Raw genomic sequence first — 19201 nt, 5'->3', positions numbered from 1 at the left:
TGTTTTTCTTCATGGTGATGGAAAGTCTAGAGGTACAAACATGACCAGCCGATGTACAATACAGTAATTTACATTTACATTAAGTGGTTTGTAAGGATGGCAAATTAATACTGCCCAAAAAGTGTTTGTTTTCCATGTTATTTGATCAAGAAAAATATTTAATTTGATGTAGATGTTTTGTGTCTTTGCACCTTTAAAATGGTATAACTCCCTTAATATATATTTCCCCCTTTTTTTGTGATATCCAATTGGTAGTTACAGTCTTGTTCCATCGCTGCAACTCCCGTACGGACTCAGGAGAGGCGAAAGGTTGAGAGCCATGCATCCTCCGATACACAACCCTGCCTAGCCGCACTGCTTCTTGACACACTGCTTGCTTAACCCGGAAGCCAGCCACACCAATGTGTCGGAGGAAACACTGTACAACTGGCGACCGAAGTCAGTTGTCCCATTGCACTCTAGCCACAAGGAGTCGCTAGAGCGCAATGGGACAAGGACATCTCGGCCGGCCAAACCCTCCCTTAACCCGATTGTGCGCCGCCTCATGGGTCTCCCGGTCTCGGCCGGCTCCGACACAGCCTGGGATCGAACCCGGGTCTGTAGTGACACCTCATGCGATGCAGTGCCTTAGACCGCTGCGCCACTCGGGAGGCAATAACTGCCTTAATTTTGCTGGACCCCAGGAAGATTAGCTGCTGCCTTGGCAGCAGCTAATGGGGATCCATAATAAATACAATTGCAGAGAAAGGGACAGGGACAGGGACAGGGACAGGGCAACAACTCTTACAATTCCAACTATTGAAATCTGCAAGATACTGTTCTTAATTTTACAACTAAAGCGGAGATGCAGAAAAATGTTTTTGCCCGTGCAACAGACGTCTATATAGGTCAGTTAATACTAGTAAAGGCCCATTGCACAAAAATCAGAAGAGAAAAAAAATATTATTTTTATTTTATTTATTTTTTATGGGGTGCTGCAGCACCCTCAGCACCCCTACTTCCCGCGGCTATGCCCTCGACTGATTTATATGCATTTATGTGCCAGACCACGCCCATGTGAATGTTTATTGGTCAATAGTGGCCATGTTGTTTTAGGTACTAGTCTGAAAAATATTGGGTTGAGAGACCTTTGTTCATAGATGCCACATATCCAGTTTCGTGCAGATCGATCATTCATTGTCAGAAGAGTAGCGTTTTAAGTGTTTTTCACAAAATTCTAAATGGTGGAAAATCAATCATGGCGGACCTTATGGGTCCCTGAGGCAAATTTGTTCCTTGTGAGGAGAGGGAACTATGTACCGAATTTCATGACTTTAGGTCAAACGGGGTGAGGGGCGTGACCTTTCAAAGTTTGCATTTTCAATCTCTTGTTATAGCGCCACCATCTGGCCAATCAGTGTAATTTTGTAAATGCCGGTTCTCTATGGCGAGACGCATCATACACCCACGTTTCATCAAAATTGGGCCAGTGCTGTCTGACATATTGCGTGTGACTAACATATGAACGAATGGATGGAGATAGATCCACAGTCCCCTCCCTGATTTCATCGTGTGGGACAATAATTATCTTAACGCAAATTGTAGTCTACAGCGCCACATAAATCTATGGCTCCGACTACAACCATAGAGTATTCCAGCCAGAGTGAAGAGTGGCTCCTTAATCTATACCCGGTTGGAAATACGTAAACTTCCGGTGAACTTCCTGGTTTTGTTTTGTTTGCATAGTGGCTAACTTTGCTAGCTATGTCATTTCCAACTATTTAAAACGTTATTTGTAGGTCCGTGAGTCAAACTGTTTTGGAAACGTTAATGGCTTTCTTGCCTGCTCTTAGTCATGCAAGTAACGCTAGTTGAAATGTAGTAACTGTTAGCTAACGGCTAACTTGACAGCTAATGTTGCTAGGATAGGAATAGGATGTGCTGTTAGGAAGTTAGCCAGCCAACACTGATTATGTTTCTGCTTATTCGTCTGTTATGCTTCTACTTGTTTTAAATAACTTCTGCGCTATGGACACCGAGGGAATAGAGATCCGTATCAAGACTCCCGTCGGGGATATGGACTCATCCGTGGACTGCCCGTCACTTTTGAGCTTCAATGACTTGTTGGTGAGTGCTAGCTTAGTTAGTTAGCTAGCTACAGTTGCAGAAGTTGACAGTTAGCTAGGCTAAGGACCTAGCTAGTTAACAACTGTTTTGCTTTACCATTCATATCTTTCTAAATATATTTTGCAGGTCGCTATAAGGGATGTTATGCCCGAAACCACAATCACTGCGTTTGAATGTAAGTTACCTCATGAACAGATTGACATTCTGAGATTCCATCAGCCTGGTTTCCTGTTGTGGGGACAGTTTTTCATGACACCCATCAAATGTGCAAGTCCATTTGGCAGACTTCTACCTAGCTATGTTTAGTTACAACTGAAAAACTCAATCTAATACTACTCAGTTGCTAATTATGTTGCCTTTTTGGCTGTTATTGTCCTTAATACCCAATAAGACTGACTGTCTTGAGGAACCACTTATGGAGGTTTCTGTGCACCAAAGGGATAATGTAGGCTATGTTCCTGGGTGCAAGTTGCCTCTAGACACTGATCTTGGGTCAGTTTTTGCATTTCCCCCACTAATGGTCGTGGTTAGTATTGGGAAAGGGGAAGCTGATCCTAGATCGGTACCAGGGGGAAACTTAGCCCGGACCAAGTTCGTCAGGCCATCACCAGAACCATTAGGCCTGCTTCCATTAAAGGCACAATATTCAATAATGTAACTTAGATACAGGAGTGTTGAACTCCAGTCCTCACGTGTCTGCTTTTCTTATCCTATAACTTTAGGATCAATTAATTGCTTTGTTGGATGTTATACATTGGTTTCACAGTTCCAAAGCAGTCATGTATTTAAAGGCAGAATACTCAGTGCAGGTGCAGAGCCGTGGTTGAGTGGTAACACTCCCGGCACAAGTCACATATACGACTCCCCACTGGAAACCAAGATTCAACCCCTGCATCCACCTTTCCTATTGTGTCTGCTGAAGTTAAGCACAGCATTGCTTTGATGGAATCATATTGTTAACAATTTGCTGTATTGATTTTGTTCAAATGAATCAATCTCTATTTAAACCATAATCTAATCGTTATGCTACATGCCCAGTAACTACAGCTGTTAATGATGACACAGCCCAGTAACTACAGCTGTTAATGATAACACAGCCCAGTAACTACAGCTGTTAATGATAACACAGCCCAGTAACTACAGCTGTTAATGATAACACAGCCCAGTAACTACAGCTGTTAATGATAACACAGCCCAGTAACTACAGCTGTTAATGATAACACAGCCCAGTAACTACAGCTGTTAATGATAACACAGCCCAGTAACTACAGCTGTTAATGATAACACAGCCCAGTAACTACTGCTGTTAATCTGTGTTTCAGATGAGGATGAGGTGGGCGATAGAATCACTGTGAGGAGTGATGAAGAACTCAAAGCCATGCTGTCATATGTGAGTATTGTCCTCTTAAACATGACACATTGTTGGTGGGACTCCCATACCCCCAGTTTACCTGACTAGACTCCTATAACAACAGTTTACCTGACTAGACTCCTATAACAACAGTTTACCTGACTGCACTCCCATACCCCCAGTTTACCTGACTAGACGCCCATAACAACAGTTTACCTGACTAGACTCCTATAACAACAGTTTACCTGACTGCACTCCCATAACAACAGTTTACCTGACTAGACTCCTATAACAACAGTTTACCTGACTAGACGCCCATAACAACAGTTTACCTGACTGCACTCCCATAACAACAGTTTACCTGACTAGACGCCCATAACAACAGTTTACCTGACTAGACGCCCATAACAACAGTTTACCTGACTGCACTCCCATAACAACAGTTTACCTGACTAGACTCCTATAACAACAGTTTACCTGACTAGACTCCTATAACAACAGTTTACCTGACTAGACGCCCATAACAACAGTTTACCTGACTGCTCTCCCATAACAACAGTTTACCTGACTAGACGCCCATAACAACAGTTTACCTGACTAGATGCCTATAACAACAGTTTACCTGACTAGACCCCCATAACAACAGTTTACCTGACTAGACGCCCATAACAACAGTTTACCTGACTGCTCTCCCATAACAACAGTTTACCTGACTGCACTCCCATAACAACAGTTTACCTGACTAGACGCCCATAACAACAGTTTACCTGACTAGACTCCTATAACAACTGTTTACCTGACTAGACTCCTATAACAACAGTTTACCTGACTAGACTCCTATAACAACAGTTTACCTGACTAGACTCCTATAACAACAGTTTACCTGACTAGACGCCCATAACAACAGTTTACCTGACTGCACTCCCATAACAACTGTTTACCTGACTGAACTCCCATAACAACAGTTTACCTGACTAGACTCCTATAAAACAGTTTACCTGACTAGACGCCCATAACAACTGTTTACCTGACTGCACTCCCATAACAACTGTTTACCTGACTGCACTCCCATAACAACAGTTTACCTGACTAGACTCCTATAAAACAGTTTACCTGACTAGACTCCTATAACAACATTTTTCCTGACTAGACTCCTATAACAACAGTTTACCTGACTAGACGCCCATAACAATAGTTTACCTGACTAGACTCCTATAACAACAGTTTACCTGACTAGACGCCCATAACAACAGTTTACCTGACTTCACTCCCATAACAACAGTTTACCTGACTAGACTCCTATAACAACAGTTTAACTGACTAGACTCCTATAACAACAGTTTACCTGACTAGACGCCCATGAAAACAGTTCACCTGACTAGACTCCCATAAAAACAGTTTACCTGACTAGACGCCCATAACAACAGTTTACCTGACTAGATGCCTATAACAACAGTTTGCCTGACTAGACGCCCATAACAACAGTTTACCTGACTAGACGCCCATAACAACAGTTTACCTGACTAGACGCCCATAACAACAGTTTACCTGACTAGACGCCCATAACAACAGTTTACCTGACTAGACGCCCATAACAACAGTTTACCTGACTTCACTCCCATAACAACAGTTTACCTGACTTCACTCCCATAACAACAGTTTACCTGACTGCTCTCCTATAACAACAGTTTACCTGACTGCTCTCCTATAACAACAGTTTACCTGACTAGACTCCCATAACAACAGTTTACCTGACTAGACTCCTATAACAACAGTTTACCTGACTAGACGCCCATAACAACAGTTTACCTGACTGCTCTCCCATAACAACAGTTTACCTGACTAGACGCCCATAACAACAGTTTACCTGACTGCTCTCCCATAACAACAGTTTACCTGACTGCACTCCCATAACAACAGTTTACCTGACTAGACGCCCATAACAACAGTTTACCTGACTAGACGCCCATAACAACAGTTTACCTGACTAGACTCCCATAACAACAGTTTACCTGACTAGACTCCTATAACAACAGTTTACCTGACTAGACTCCCATAACAACAGTTTACCTGACTAGACTCCTATAACAACTGTTTACCTGACTGGACTCCTATAACAACAGTTTACCTGACTAGATTCCTATAACAACAGTTTACCTGACTAGACTCCTATAACAACAGTTTACCTGACTAGACACCTATAACAACAGTTTACCTGACTGCACTCCCATAACAACAGTTTACCTGACTGCACTCCCATAACAACAGTTTACCTGACTAGACGCCCATAACAACAGTTTACCTGACTGCACTCCCATAACAACAGTTTACCTGACTAGACTCCTATAAAACAGTTTACCTGACTGCACTCCCATAACAACAGTTTACCTGACTAGACGCCCATAACAATAGTTTACCTGACTAGACTCCTATAACAACAGTTTACCTGACTAGACGCCCATAACAACAGTTTACCTGACTAGACGCCCATACCCCCAGTTTACCTGACTAGACTCCTATAACAACAGTTTACCTGACTAGACGCCCATAACAACAGTTTACCTGACTAGACGTCCATAACAACAGTTTACCTGACTGCACTCCCATACCCCCAGTTTACCTGACTAGACTCCCATAAGAACAGTTTACCTGACTGCACTCCCATAACAACAGTTTACCTGACTAGACGCCCATAACAACAGTTTACCTGACTAGACTCCTATAACAACAGTTTACCTGACTAGACGCCCATAACAACAGTTTACCTGACTGCTCTCCCATAACAACAGTTTACCTGACTGCACTCCCATAACAACAGTTTACCTGACTAGACGCCCATAACAACAGTTTACCTGACTAGACGCCCATAACAACAGTTTACCTGACTGCACTCCCATAACAACAGTTTACCTGACTAGACTCCTATAACAACAGTTTACCTGACTAGACTCCTATAACAACAGTTTACCTGACTAGACGCCCATAACAACAGTTTACCTGACTGCTCTCCCATAACAACAGTTTACCTGACTAGACGCCCATAAAAACAGTTCACCTGACTAGAATCCTATAACAACAGTTTACCTGACTAGACGCCCATAACAACAGTTTACCTGACTAGATGCCTATAACAACAGTTTACCTGACTAGACGCCCATAACAACAGTTTACCTGACTAGACGCCCATAACAACAGTTTACCTGACTGCTCTCCCATAACAACAGTTTACCTGACTGCACTCCCATAACAACAGTTTACCTGACTAGACGCCCATAACAACAGTTTACCTGACTAGACTCCCATAACAACAGTTTACCTGACTAGACTCCTATAACAACTGTTTACCTGACTAGACTCCTATAACAACTGTTTACCTGACTAGACTCCTATAACAACAGTTTACCTGACTAGACTCCTATAACAACAGTTTACCTGACTAGACTCCTATAACAACAGTTTACCTGACTAGACTCCTATAACAACAGTTTACCTGACTAGACGCCCATAACAACAGTTTACCTGACTGCACTCCCATAACAACTGTTTACCTGACTGCACTCCCATAACAACAGTTTACCTGACTAGACTCCTATAAAACAGTTTACCTGACTAGACGCCCATAACAACTGTTTACCTGACTGCACTCCCATAACAACTGTTTACCTGACTGCACTCCCATAACAACAGTTTACCTGACTAGACTCCTATAAAACAGTTTACCTGACTAGACTCCTATAACAACATTTTTCCTGACTAGACTCCTATAACAACAGTTTACCTGACTAGACGCCCATAACAATAGTTTACCTTACTAGACTCCTATAACAACAGTTTACCTGACTAGACGCCCATAACAACTGTTTACCTGACTGCACTCCCATAACAACTGTTTACCTGACTGCACTCCCATAACAACAGTTTACCTGACTAGACTCCTATAAAACAGTTTACCTGACTAGACTCCTATAACAACATTTTTCCTGACTAGACTCCTATAACAACAGTTTACCTGACTAGACGCCCATAACAATAGTTTACCTGACTAGACTCCTATAACAACAGTTTACCTGACTAGACGCCCATAACAACAGTTTACCTGACTTCACTCCCATAACAACAGTTTACCTGACTAGACTCCTATAACAACAGTTTACCTGACTAGACGCCCATGAAAACAGTTCACCTGACTAGACTCCCATAAAAACAGTTTACCTGACTAGACGCCCATAACAACAGTTTACCTGACTATATGCCTATAACAACAGTTTGCCTGACTAGACGCCCATAACAACAGTTTACCTGACTAGACGCCCATAACAACAGTTTACCTGACTAGACGCCCATAACAACAGTTTACCTGACTAGACTCACATAACAACAGTTTACCTGACTAGACTCCCATAACAACAGTTTACCTGACTAGACTCCTATAACAACAGTTTACCTGACTAGACTCCCATACCCCCAGTTTACCTGACTAGACGCCCATAACAACAGTTTACCTGACTAGACGCCCATAACAACAGTTTACCTGACTAGACGCCCATAACAACAGTTTACCTGACTGCTCTCCCATAACAACAGTTTACCTGACTGCACTCCCATAACAACAGTTTACCTGACTAGACGCCCATAACAACAGTTTACCTGACTAGACGCCCATAACAACAGTTTACCTGACTAGACTCCCATAACAACAGTTTACCTGACTAGACTCCTATAACAACAGTTTACCTGACTAGACTCCCATAACAACAGTTTACCTGACTAGACTCCTATAACAACTGTTTACCTGACTGGACTCCTATAACAACAGTTTACCTGACTAGACTCCTATAACAACAGTTTACCTGACTAGACTCCTATAACAACAGTTTACCTGACTAGACACCTATAACAACAGTTTACCTGACTGCACTCCCATAACAACAGTTTACCTGACTGCACTCCCATAACAACAGTTTACCTGACTAGACGCCCATAACAACAGTTTACCTGACTGCACTCCCATAACAACAGTTTACCTGACTAGACTCCTATAAAACAGTTTACCTGACTGCACTCCCATAACAACAGTTTACCTGACTAGACGCCCATAACAATAGTTTACCTGACTAGACTCCTATAACAACAGTTTACCTGACTAGACGCCCATAACAATAGTATGCCTGACTAGACTCCTATAACAACAGTTTACCTGACTAGACGCCCATAACAACAGTTTACCTGACTAGACTCCTATAACAACAGTTTACCTGACTAGACGCCCATAACAACAGTTTACCTGACTAGACGCCCATACCCCCAGTTTACCTGACTAGACTCCTATAACAACAGTTTACCTGACTAGACGCCCATAACAACAGTTTACCTGACTAGACGTCCATAACAACAGTTTACCTGACTGCACTCCCATACCCCCAGTTTACCTGACTAGACTCCTATAACAACAGTTTACCTGACTAGACGCCCATAACAACAGTTTACCTGACTAGACGCCCATAACAACAGTTTACCTGACTAGACTCCTATAACAACAGTTTACCTGACTAGACGCCCATAACAATAGTTTACCTGACTAGACTCCTATAACAACAGTTTACCTGACTAGACTCCTATAACAACATTTTTCCTGACTTGACGCCCATAACAACAGTTTACCTGACTGCACTACCATACCCCCAGTTTACCTGACTAGACGCCCATAACAACAGTTTACCTGACTGCACTACCATACCCCCAGTTTACCTGACTAGACTCCTATAACAACAGTTTACCTGACTAGACTCCCATAACAACAGTTTACCTGACTAGACTTTTATAACAACAGTTTACCTGACTAGACGCCCATAACAATAGTTTACCTGACTAGACGCCCATAACAACAGTTTACCTGACTGCACTCCCATAACAACAGTTTACCCGACTAGACGCCCATAACAATAGTTTACCTGACTAGACTCCTATAACAACAGTTTACCTGACTAGACTCCTATAACAAGAGTTTACCTGACTAGACGCCCATAACGACAGTTTACCTGACTAGACGCCCATAACAATAGTATACCTGACTAGACTCCTATAACAAGAGTTTACCTGACTAGACGCCCATAACAACAGTTTACCTGACTAGACTCCTATAACAACAGTTTACCTGACTAGACTCCTATAACAACAGTTTACCTGACTAGACTCCTATAACAACAGTTTACCTGACTAGACTCCTATAACAACAGTTTACCTGACTGCACTCCCATAACAACTGTTTACCTGACTAGACTCCTATAACAACAGTATACCTGACTAGACTCCTATAACAACAGTTTACCTGACTAGACTCCTATAACAAGAGTTTACCTGACTAGACTCCTATAACAACAGTTTACCTGACCTGACGCCCATAACAACAGTTTACCTGACTAGACGCCCATAACAACAGTTTACCTGACTAGACTCCTATAACCTCAGTTTACCTGACTAAGGGGATGTTTAGTCTAGGTGTTATAATCAAGAAGGACAAATCCTTGAAGTGTTTTCTCCTGCATTTTAGTTTTTGGTCCAGTAACGTACACAGGTAACTTACACAAGTAACGCACACAAGTAACTTACACAACTAACACAGTAATTGTTTATGGCACATCAACATTTATGACCAAAGTTGGTGGAATGCTTTACATTTAGGGGTGAACCTTGAGGACGTTGCAGAGGTGAGCTGAGCTCTTCTGTTATTTACAGAGGTCCCAACTTGTAGTTCAGTTTGCTTTCACATCCTTTTTTAAACCCAAAAAACCCAAACAGTAACATGATTTGATATAGGCTCATCAAAGTTACATTCACAAAATTTAAATTAAACCCCCAGAAATCTATTTGCTTGCATGGGTCTTTTTGAATTGAGATGACAGTCTTTGTGTTGACTGTGTGTTGCTCTATGGCCAAAGATTGAAAATAACACTGCATTTGGAAAATAAATTATCTCCTGTTGAAGAATTCCTAAAAATTGAATAAAATAAATATAATTACTGACCCCGGTATACCATTGAGGCAGCAATTATAACCTTATTTTTCACTCCGCTATTGAGTGTTTTTGTTGAGAGGGAAAGCTATTAAAAATCTATTACAACAGATCTTTTCACCCAGGGCCACAGTGTGCTCATTGCTAAGCAGACTGGTAACTCTACATATTTCTGCCTTTCCATCTCCTCCAACAAAGCACTGTATGCGGGCGATTCCACGCCAGCGGAAGCAGAACATATTTTCGCTATCTCGGATTGTTCTAGCAATTCTCACATAGAAACTCAATTGGGACAAGGGATATTTGACATGCTTTTCACATTTGTGTCACAGTTTTTGAGAATATCATGATGAATGTGGGCATTGTATAGGCACTTTTAAAATAATATAATAATAATATGCCATTTAGCAGACGCTTTTATCCAAAGCGACTTACAGTCATGTCTGCATACATTTTTATGTATGGGTGGTCCCGGGGATCGAACCCACTACCCTGGCGTTACAAGCTCCATGCTCTACCAATTGAGCTACAGAGGACCACATACATGCCTCCTGTAAGACCTTCTGATCGATACATGTTGTTGTCATTATACTCCTTATAGTGTGCCCTGGCATATGGAGTATGTCTAGATTCTTATGCAAATGTTCCCATTTTAATTTATTCAACATAAAAAAAATATCAAAAAGGGTAGTTTTGAGATATCCATATTCATATTTGTAATGTTGAATAAATTAATGTGGAAATGTGTATTTCAGAATTGGGACATATGTTAGAGCACACTATAAGGAGTGTAATGGCACTAACATGTATGGATCAGAAGGTCTTACAGGAGGCATGGATAGGTCTACAAAGTGCCTATACAATGGCCACATTCACCGTGATCTTCTTTTTTAAATACAAATGTAAAATGTATGTCAAACATCCTTCCTCCCAATGAAGTTCCTATGTGAGAATTGCCAGAACATACCAAAAATATGTTCCACTCCCGCTAGCGTGGAATCGCACGTGTCTGATGTGCCAATCAGTGTAGTCATTGTAACGTCACCGTTTGGCACGTGCCGCCAACCTTCAGTCCTCTGCATTGGACCGGGTTCAGGCAAAAGACTGACAACAGTAAAGATATATGTTATTGACTTCACCAAGGTTACGAAGGGAATTAGACATGTCAATGTGTTTTATTTCAGCCTTTGACCTCAAATGGAGAAAAAAAAGTGAGGCTTTCCATACACATTCAAAATACCTCATCGGCATATGTACCCTGGGCCTATGCGTTCATATTGATGAAGTAACAGTAAACTCAAATGTGTTAGTTTTTTTCTTCTTCTACAGTCTACATATCTGTTGTATACAGGCTATACTTGTGTTTGGAACACATCTCAGTTTTTTGTCTTGTTGATTACTTTTCAAGTCCCCCACCCTCTCCCCTCCCCCCGCGTGATGTTACCATTTTCCTTCATAGTTACTGTTCACATCACGGACATTAAGAGTAATGACTTGTAATGGGCTTCTTCACGAGGTACACTGAAAAGCTAAATGAACTATCCATTTTTATTATTTATTATTCAGTACTTAAAGTTTCGCCTCATTAAAAAGCAGGCCCCCCTGGGCGGAGAATATTTGTCAAAATCTACTCTTCATCTGGGGATGTCTTTTACCCCCCATCAGCTTACAATGATGCCGCTATAGCCACAGGCTCAACTTCCTCTGTTTCAGCGCCTTTATTTCTCCTTCGTCTTGGATGCTTTGTTATCATTTGGTATCATTGGGTATCCCAGGGTTTGCTGGTGCTAGTCGGAAGCTGATTGAACGGGCAGAGTGGCCTAGACAGCTGTAGTGGTGTCGAGCTGTAGTGGAAGGGAGGACGGGAAACATATTGACCTTGCCTTGATTGATTTACGAGTCCCTCACCCTCAGGGGATACTTTTTGACTATTTTTCCCACAATCAAATCAAATCAAATTGTATTGGTCAAACGCGCCGAATCCAACAGGTGTAGACTTTACAGTGAAATGCTTCCTAACGAGCCCATTCCCAACAGTGCAGAGTTAAAAAGTAAGACATATAAAGGAAACAGAAGACGAATAAAAACAACAATGAGGCTATATACAAGGAGTACTAGTACTGAGTCAATGTGCAGGAGTACCAGTACTGAGTCAATGTGCAGGAGTACCAGTACTGAGTCAATGTGCAGGAGTACCAGTACTGAGTCAATGTGAAGGAGTACCAGTACTGAGTCAATGTGCAGGAGTACCAGTACTGAGTCAATGTGCAGGAGTACCAGTACTGAGTCAATGTGCAGGAGTACCAGTACTGAGTCAATGTGCAGGAGTACCAGTACTGAGTCAATGTGCAGGAGTACCAGTACTGAGTCAGTGTACAGGAGTACCAGTACTGAGTCAATGTGCAGGAGTACCAGTACTGAGTCAGTGTACAGGAGTACCAGTACTGAGTCAATGTGCAGGAGTACCAGTACTGAGTCAGTGTACAGGAGTACCAGGTAGTTGAGGTAATGACGAGGCTATATACAAGGAGTACCAGTACTGAGTCAATGTGCAGGAGTACCAGTACTGAGTCAATGTGCAGGAGTACCAGTACTGAGTCAATGTGCAGGAGTACCTGTACTGAGTCAATGTGCAGGAGTACCAGATAGTTGAGGTAATGACGAGGCTATATACAAGGAGTACCAGTACTGAGTCAATGTGCAGGAGTACCAGGTAGTTGAGGTAATGACGAGGCTATATACAAGGAGTACCAGTACTGAGTCAATGTGCAGGAGTACCAGGTAGTTGAGGTAATGACGAGGCTATATACAAGGAGTACCAGTACTGAGTCAGTGTACAGGAGTACCAGTACTGAGTCAGTGTACAGGAGTACCAGTACTGAGTCAATGTGCAGGAGTACCAGTACTGAGTCAGTGTACAGGAGTACCAGGTAGTTGAGGTAATACAGTATATACGTGTGGGTAGGGGTACAAGTGACTAGGCAATCAGGATATATAATAAACAGAGTAGCAGCGGCCTATGCGAAAGTGTGTGTGTGTGTGTGTGGCGTTAATATGCATGTGTGTGTGTGTTGCAGTGTCAGTGTAGTATGTGTGAGTGTGTGGGTAGAGGCTAGTGAGTGTGTGGGTAGAGGCTAGTGAGTGTGTGGGTAGAGGCTAGTGAGTGTGTGGGTAGAGGCTAGTGAGTGTGTGGGTAGAGGCTAGTGAGTGTGTGGGTAGAGGCTAGTGAGTGTGTGGGTAGAGCCGGTGCAAGAGAGTTTGTGTTTGAGGACGAAGCTGAGCAGAAATATTGGTGTGGCAAAATGAGCCATTTGTGTGGACCGTTTGGGCACTTGAACCTCGGCAAGTGTACACTTGGTTTAAGATGGAAGCTAGCAGAGGCGGGACGTTAATGGGGTTTTATTGGAGACGTGTGACCGTGACTGATTCACCCATTTTGTGAATTCACCAAAAGTCTGGCTGTTGACTTTGAGCGCTACAATGACACTAACACACAGTCTGCAAAGACGAGGCTCGCCATTGAAACCATTGAGGGAAGTGAATGAGATATATCATGAAGAAATTTATGTGGTTTTGCTTCTTTTGTCACGTTATGTGATACAGTGGGGAGAACAAGTATTTGATACACTGCCGATTTTGCAGGTTTTCCTACTTACAAAGCATGTAGAGGTCTGTAATTTTTATCATAGGTACACTTTAACTGTGAGAGACGGAATCTAAAACAAAAATCCAGAAAATCACATTGTATGATTTTTAAGTAATTAATTTGCATTTTATTGCATGACATAAGTATTTGATCACCTACCAACCAGTAAGAATTCCGGCTCTCACAGACCTGTTCGTTTTTCTTTAAGAAGCCCTCCTGTTCTCCACTCATTACCTGTATTAACTGCACCTGTTTGAACTCGTTACCTGTATACAAGAAACCTGTCCACACACTCAATCAAACAGACTCCAACCTCTCCACAATGGCCAAGACCAGAGAGCTGTGTAAGGACATCAGGGATAAAATTGTAGACCTGCACAAGGCTGAGATGGGCTACAGGACAATAGGCAAGCAGCTTGGTGAGAAGGCAACAACTGTTGGCGCAATTATAAGAAAATGGAAGAATTTCAAGATGACGGTCAATCAACCTCGGTCTGGGGCTCCATGCAAGATCTCACCTCGTGGGGCATCAATGATCATGAGGAAGGTGAGGGATCAGCCCAGAACTACACGGCAGGACCTGGTCAATGACCTGAAGAGAGCTGGGACCACAGTCTCAAAGAAAACATTTACATTTTACATTTTAGTCATTTAGCAGACGCTCTTATCCAGAGCGACTTACAGTTAGTGAATACATATTTTATAAAAATTTTATACTGGCCCCTCGTGGGAAACGAACCCACAACCCTGGCGTTGCAAACGCCATGCTCTATCAACTGAGCTACATCCCTGCCGGCCATTCCCTCCCCTACCCTGGACGACGCTGGGCCAATTGTGCGCCGCCCATGAGACTCCCGGTCGCGGCCAGCTGCGACAGAGCCTGGATTCGAACCAGGATCTCTAGTGGCACAGTTAGCACTGCGATGCAGTGCCTTAGACCACTGCGCCACTTAGTAACACACTACGCCGTCATGGATTAAAATCCTGCAGCGCACGCAAGGTCCCCCTGCTCAAGCCAGCGCATGTCCAGGCCCGTCTGAAGTTTGCCAATGACCATCTGGATGATCCAGAGGAGGAATGGGAGAAGGTCATGTGGTCTGATGAGTCAAAAATAGAGCTTTTTGGTCTAAACTCCACTCGCCGTGTTTGGAGGAAGAAGAAGAATGAGTACAACCCCAAGAACACCATCCCAACCGTGAAGCATGGTGGTGGAAACATCATTCTTTGGGGATGCTTTTCTGCAAAGGGGACAGGACGACTGCACCGTATTGAGGGGAGGATGGATGGGGCTATGTATCGCGAGATCTTGGCCGACAACCTCCTTCCCTCAGTAAGAGCATTGAAGATGGGTCGTGGCTGGGTCTTCCAGCATGACAACGACCCGAAACACACAGCCAGGGCAACTAAGGAGTGGCTCCGTAAGAAGCATCTCAAGGTCCTGGAGTGGCCTAGCCAGTCTCCAGACCTGTACCCAATAGAAAATCTTTGGAGGGAGCTGAAAGTCCGTATTGCCCAGCGACAGCCCCGAAACCTGAAGGATCTGGAGAAGGTCTGTATGGAGGAGTGGGCCAAAATCCCTGCTGCAGTGTGTGCAAACCTGGTCAAGACCTACAGGAAACGTATGATCTCTGTAATTGCAAACGAAGGTTTCTGTACCAAATATTAAGTTCTGCTTTTCTGATGTATCAAATACTTATGTCATGCAATAAAATGCATATTAATTACTTAAAAATCATACAATGTGATTTTCTGGATTTTTGTTTTAGATTCCGTCTCTCACAGTTGAAGTGTACCTATGATAAAAATTACAGACCTCTACATGCTTTGTAAGTACGAAAACCTGCAAAATCGGCAGTGTATCAAATACTTGTTCTCCCCACTGTATATGATTACTCTTGAGATGCAGCAAATCTTTGCGAAATGCGATGGATTGGTGTTTTCGCCCTTAACACAAAACAGAAGTGGCTTTCAATAGTTCTTTATCATAGTGGCTCTTCATCAATGAAAGAGCTAATTTCATCTCAGCAGGAACATAATCACACAGAATAGATCTATATCCTAGTTAGTGTGTGTTATTTGCTGTATCCCACATTACCTGCTCCGGACCTATGTTTAACATCTCCAGACTGACTGAAATATTAGCTTTCCATACGACACAACATTCCCCACCACCGACACAAATACACATTGCTTCATCCACATATTTTCAGATGCTGCACAACAAATCTCCAATCTCTCGGTAAATGAATTCGGGATGCCTATAATGGCTTTCTGCTCCTCTCGGGACGAGCGTGTCTGGCCAAAAGCTGCTGATTGCGGGGGGAAATTGTAATACAGGTATATAATATACGTGAGGCAGGCTTCCCGGGCGTCTTATGCAAGGGTTATGCATTTCAGCAATCCATTTGTATTCATATTCAAAGCATATGGGCTTCTTTGGTTCGCTGCTGTGACCGTTTGGCCTCCGTAGAGACCTGGGCACATTCTGCCTGGCTGTCGTTAATTCCAGATGAGTGGACAGCCATTGTGCAAAATTAATATGAATTAAGAGAGGCCAATGTATTAGGTGCGTATGGGGGAAATTCATTAGGCATTCCGGTGGTACCAATCCACAACGCTGTTTCAGAGTAGGAGTGCTGATCTACCATATATAATCCATGTAATCTCAGATAATTGTCATTTAAAAGGCCAAACAAATAATCTAAAACCCTTTAACAGGGCTGTGACGGTCATGGCATTTTAGATGACGGTAAATGGCCTGCCAAATGACCGCGTTAACCGTTCGAATAGCAACCAAATACAATTTGGGACGCACATTTTCTCCTTTCCTCAGCTCCTGAATACGTGTGCTGCCATAGATATATAATGAATAGAACAGGCATCAAGTCAGTGATTGCATAATGGGTGGACAGGTGGACATTGCGAGGAGCAAAGCAAGAAGTGTGCCCATCAATATGTGCTGTGATTTGTTGATTCAACTCAACTGAAAAAGATCCATTCCGTTGCATGAGCCACATCAGTTAACATCATTTGAATGAACATTCTACATTACCATGGACATTATTGCATCATAATATAAGCCAGCCATTGCCAGTGTACCCATGAGTTTACCAGTCAAATTGCCAGTTAGCGGTTCCAATCCCGTTCTGTTCATTCTATTTCTGTGTGCTGCTGCTGCAGGGAGGGGGGTGTTGCCTAGGCAACCAAAGACTTGTTTGCTACAACACCTTGCTTGTTTCAGCAAGGAGCAACAAAGTTCCATCACATTTTTAAGTCCATGTTACCGCAGAAACGGACTCAACCGCACCAATGCCCGGCCGTCCTGTCTTCAGTCAGCTGTTAGTTAAATGGTTATGACGGTTATTTTATTTTCATGACGGTCTTTGTCCATAACCGTCGGTTACACGATTTATACGGTAATTGTGCCAGCCCTACCCTTGAATTTGATATGCATATATCGATTAATGAGCATCCATGCCAATCTTAAACCATCTTCTGTGTACGACTCGCTAAGGACCTTTATTTTGAAAGCCAGACAAAAATAATGACAAAAAAAGAACATCCTTTGGCATGCGAGTCCTGTGAGACAACCCAGTCTTCCAGGCAACTCTAATCATTGCTCGGCACCTTGAAAGGCTTGGAGCCGCGGTTGTGAAAGTTAAAGACTGACCCGTGTCAGCTCGTCTACCACGTGACCTCATTCCCCTCCTACTTCTATTATATCCCCCCGGAGGTAGCAGCCCTAATTGCATCCCGCGCTCTCCTGTTCCCCCTCCTCGTCTGCTAATGATGATGAGCTTCCTGCAGCCCGGGCCTGCGCTCTCCTCACTCTCTCCTCTCTCTCCCCTCCCTCTCCCCTCTCTCTCCCCTGTCCCCCTAGGCTGAGCGATGGTATTTGTGATCCGACACTGTTTAGTTATTGGCCAACAAAGGCGAATGTCTTTTAATACACCTTTTAAAAGATTAGGTGGTAATTGTTGCGGTCTTAATCAATAGGGTAGCCGAGTGGAAAATGAAAGGTGTGTGTGAAAGTGTGTGTGAGAGAGAGAGCAGCAGACCCACACGTTGCGGTGCTGGGCCCATTGTTCCTGTTCGGCCTAGTGACAACACCGGAGGGCATGTGGAGGGATGGGACCTGAGGAGAGGCTGACAGTGATAAATAGGCCTTTTAATAACAGCTGTGCCTCTTGGGTAGCCATTCAGATCTATTCAGATCCATTCTGATTCCAAGCTGGCCTGCCTATGTACATTTACATATCCTAGAGTGATATGCACATCTATACTAGATAGGAAATGTATAAACATCAGTGTTTTCTAGGTTTTTATACACTGACTGACTCATGGAAAAACTGAGCCACAATCTGTCACACTCACACCCACATTTCTACCCACCCCATGCAAGTATCCATCTGCATCTCTGGTTATGGGCCTGGATTGGGGCAAGGCCTCTATGTTAATTTACAAAGGGCTCAAGCCTCCAAAGAAGGGAGGGGGGGGGGGGGGTTTAAACACACACTCACATGCACATTTTTTAACAGATGGTTTAGTTAACTGAAACATGAATTTCAATGTTGCTTTGGCAGGAGTCTCCAAGGCTTGTGTGTGTGTGTGTGTGTGTGTGTGTGTGTGTGTGTGTGTGTGTGTGTGTGTGTGTGTGTGTGTGTGTGTGTGTGATGACCTGGCGAGGAGGAGGCTAATGCTACAGCCGTTCCTACACTAGCCCACAGGGCACTAGACGCTACCTGCAGCAGCTTTCAACACAGCATGACACAACGAATCAGCTTCTGTAGAACATGTGTTTGTTGCTATACTCACCACCATGGTGTTGATAAGACATTTGGTTAAAAATGGTTTACGTTCGCAATCCTCCTCCTTCCTCACTGATGATTACTGGGTATCTCTTCCCGTCTCTCCTCAGTACTGCAATAACGTGAAGGAGCAGCGGATGAATGGTCTACTGCCTGAGCCTCTCCAGATATTTCCTCGAGGTATGTAGTGAGTGTGTTCTGATCACTCCAAACTTAGTTTTCTAAGCTCTGTGATGTGATCACAGTTCATTGATGGGGAGGGATGTTGGCTGTGTGGA

General features: G+C 43.2%; 1 protein-coding gene across 1 annotated transcript; it reads left to right on the top strand.

The window, feature by feature from the left end:
- Nucleotides 1-1716: 1716 nt before the first annotated feature.
- On the top strand, nucleotides 1717-19111 carry LOC311121982 (dual specificity mitogen-activated protein kinase kinase 5-like; the record flags this gene model as incomplete). The annotated part of the gene is made up of 4 exons (XM_084196410.1): nucleotides 1717-2106; nucleotides 2233-2281; nucleotides 3429-3496; nucleotides 19034-19111. Exons 1-4 carry the CDS (start codon nucleotides 1975-1977, stop codon nucleotides 19109-19111), a joined length of 327 nt encoding a protein of 108 aa, XP_084052536.1. The 5' UTR covers nucleotides 1717-1974.
- Nucleotides 19112-19201: the final 90 nt, after the last annotated feature.

Source organism: Coregonus lavaretus (genome assembly GCF_964263955.1).
Source record: "Coregonus lavaretus genome assembly, contig: HAP1_SCAFFOLD_766, whole genome shotgun sequence".
Classification (NCBI taxonomy): Eukaryota; Metazoa; Chordata; class Actinopteri; order Salmoniformes; family Salmonidae; genus Coregonus; species Coregonus lavaretus.
Note: the sequence above shows the minus strand (reverse complement) of the source record. Positions and strands in the feature narration are given on the sequence as shown.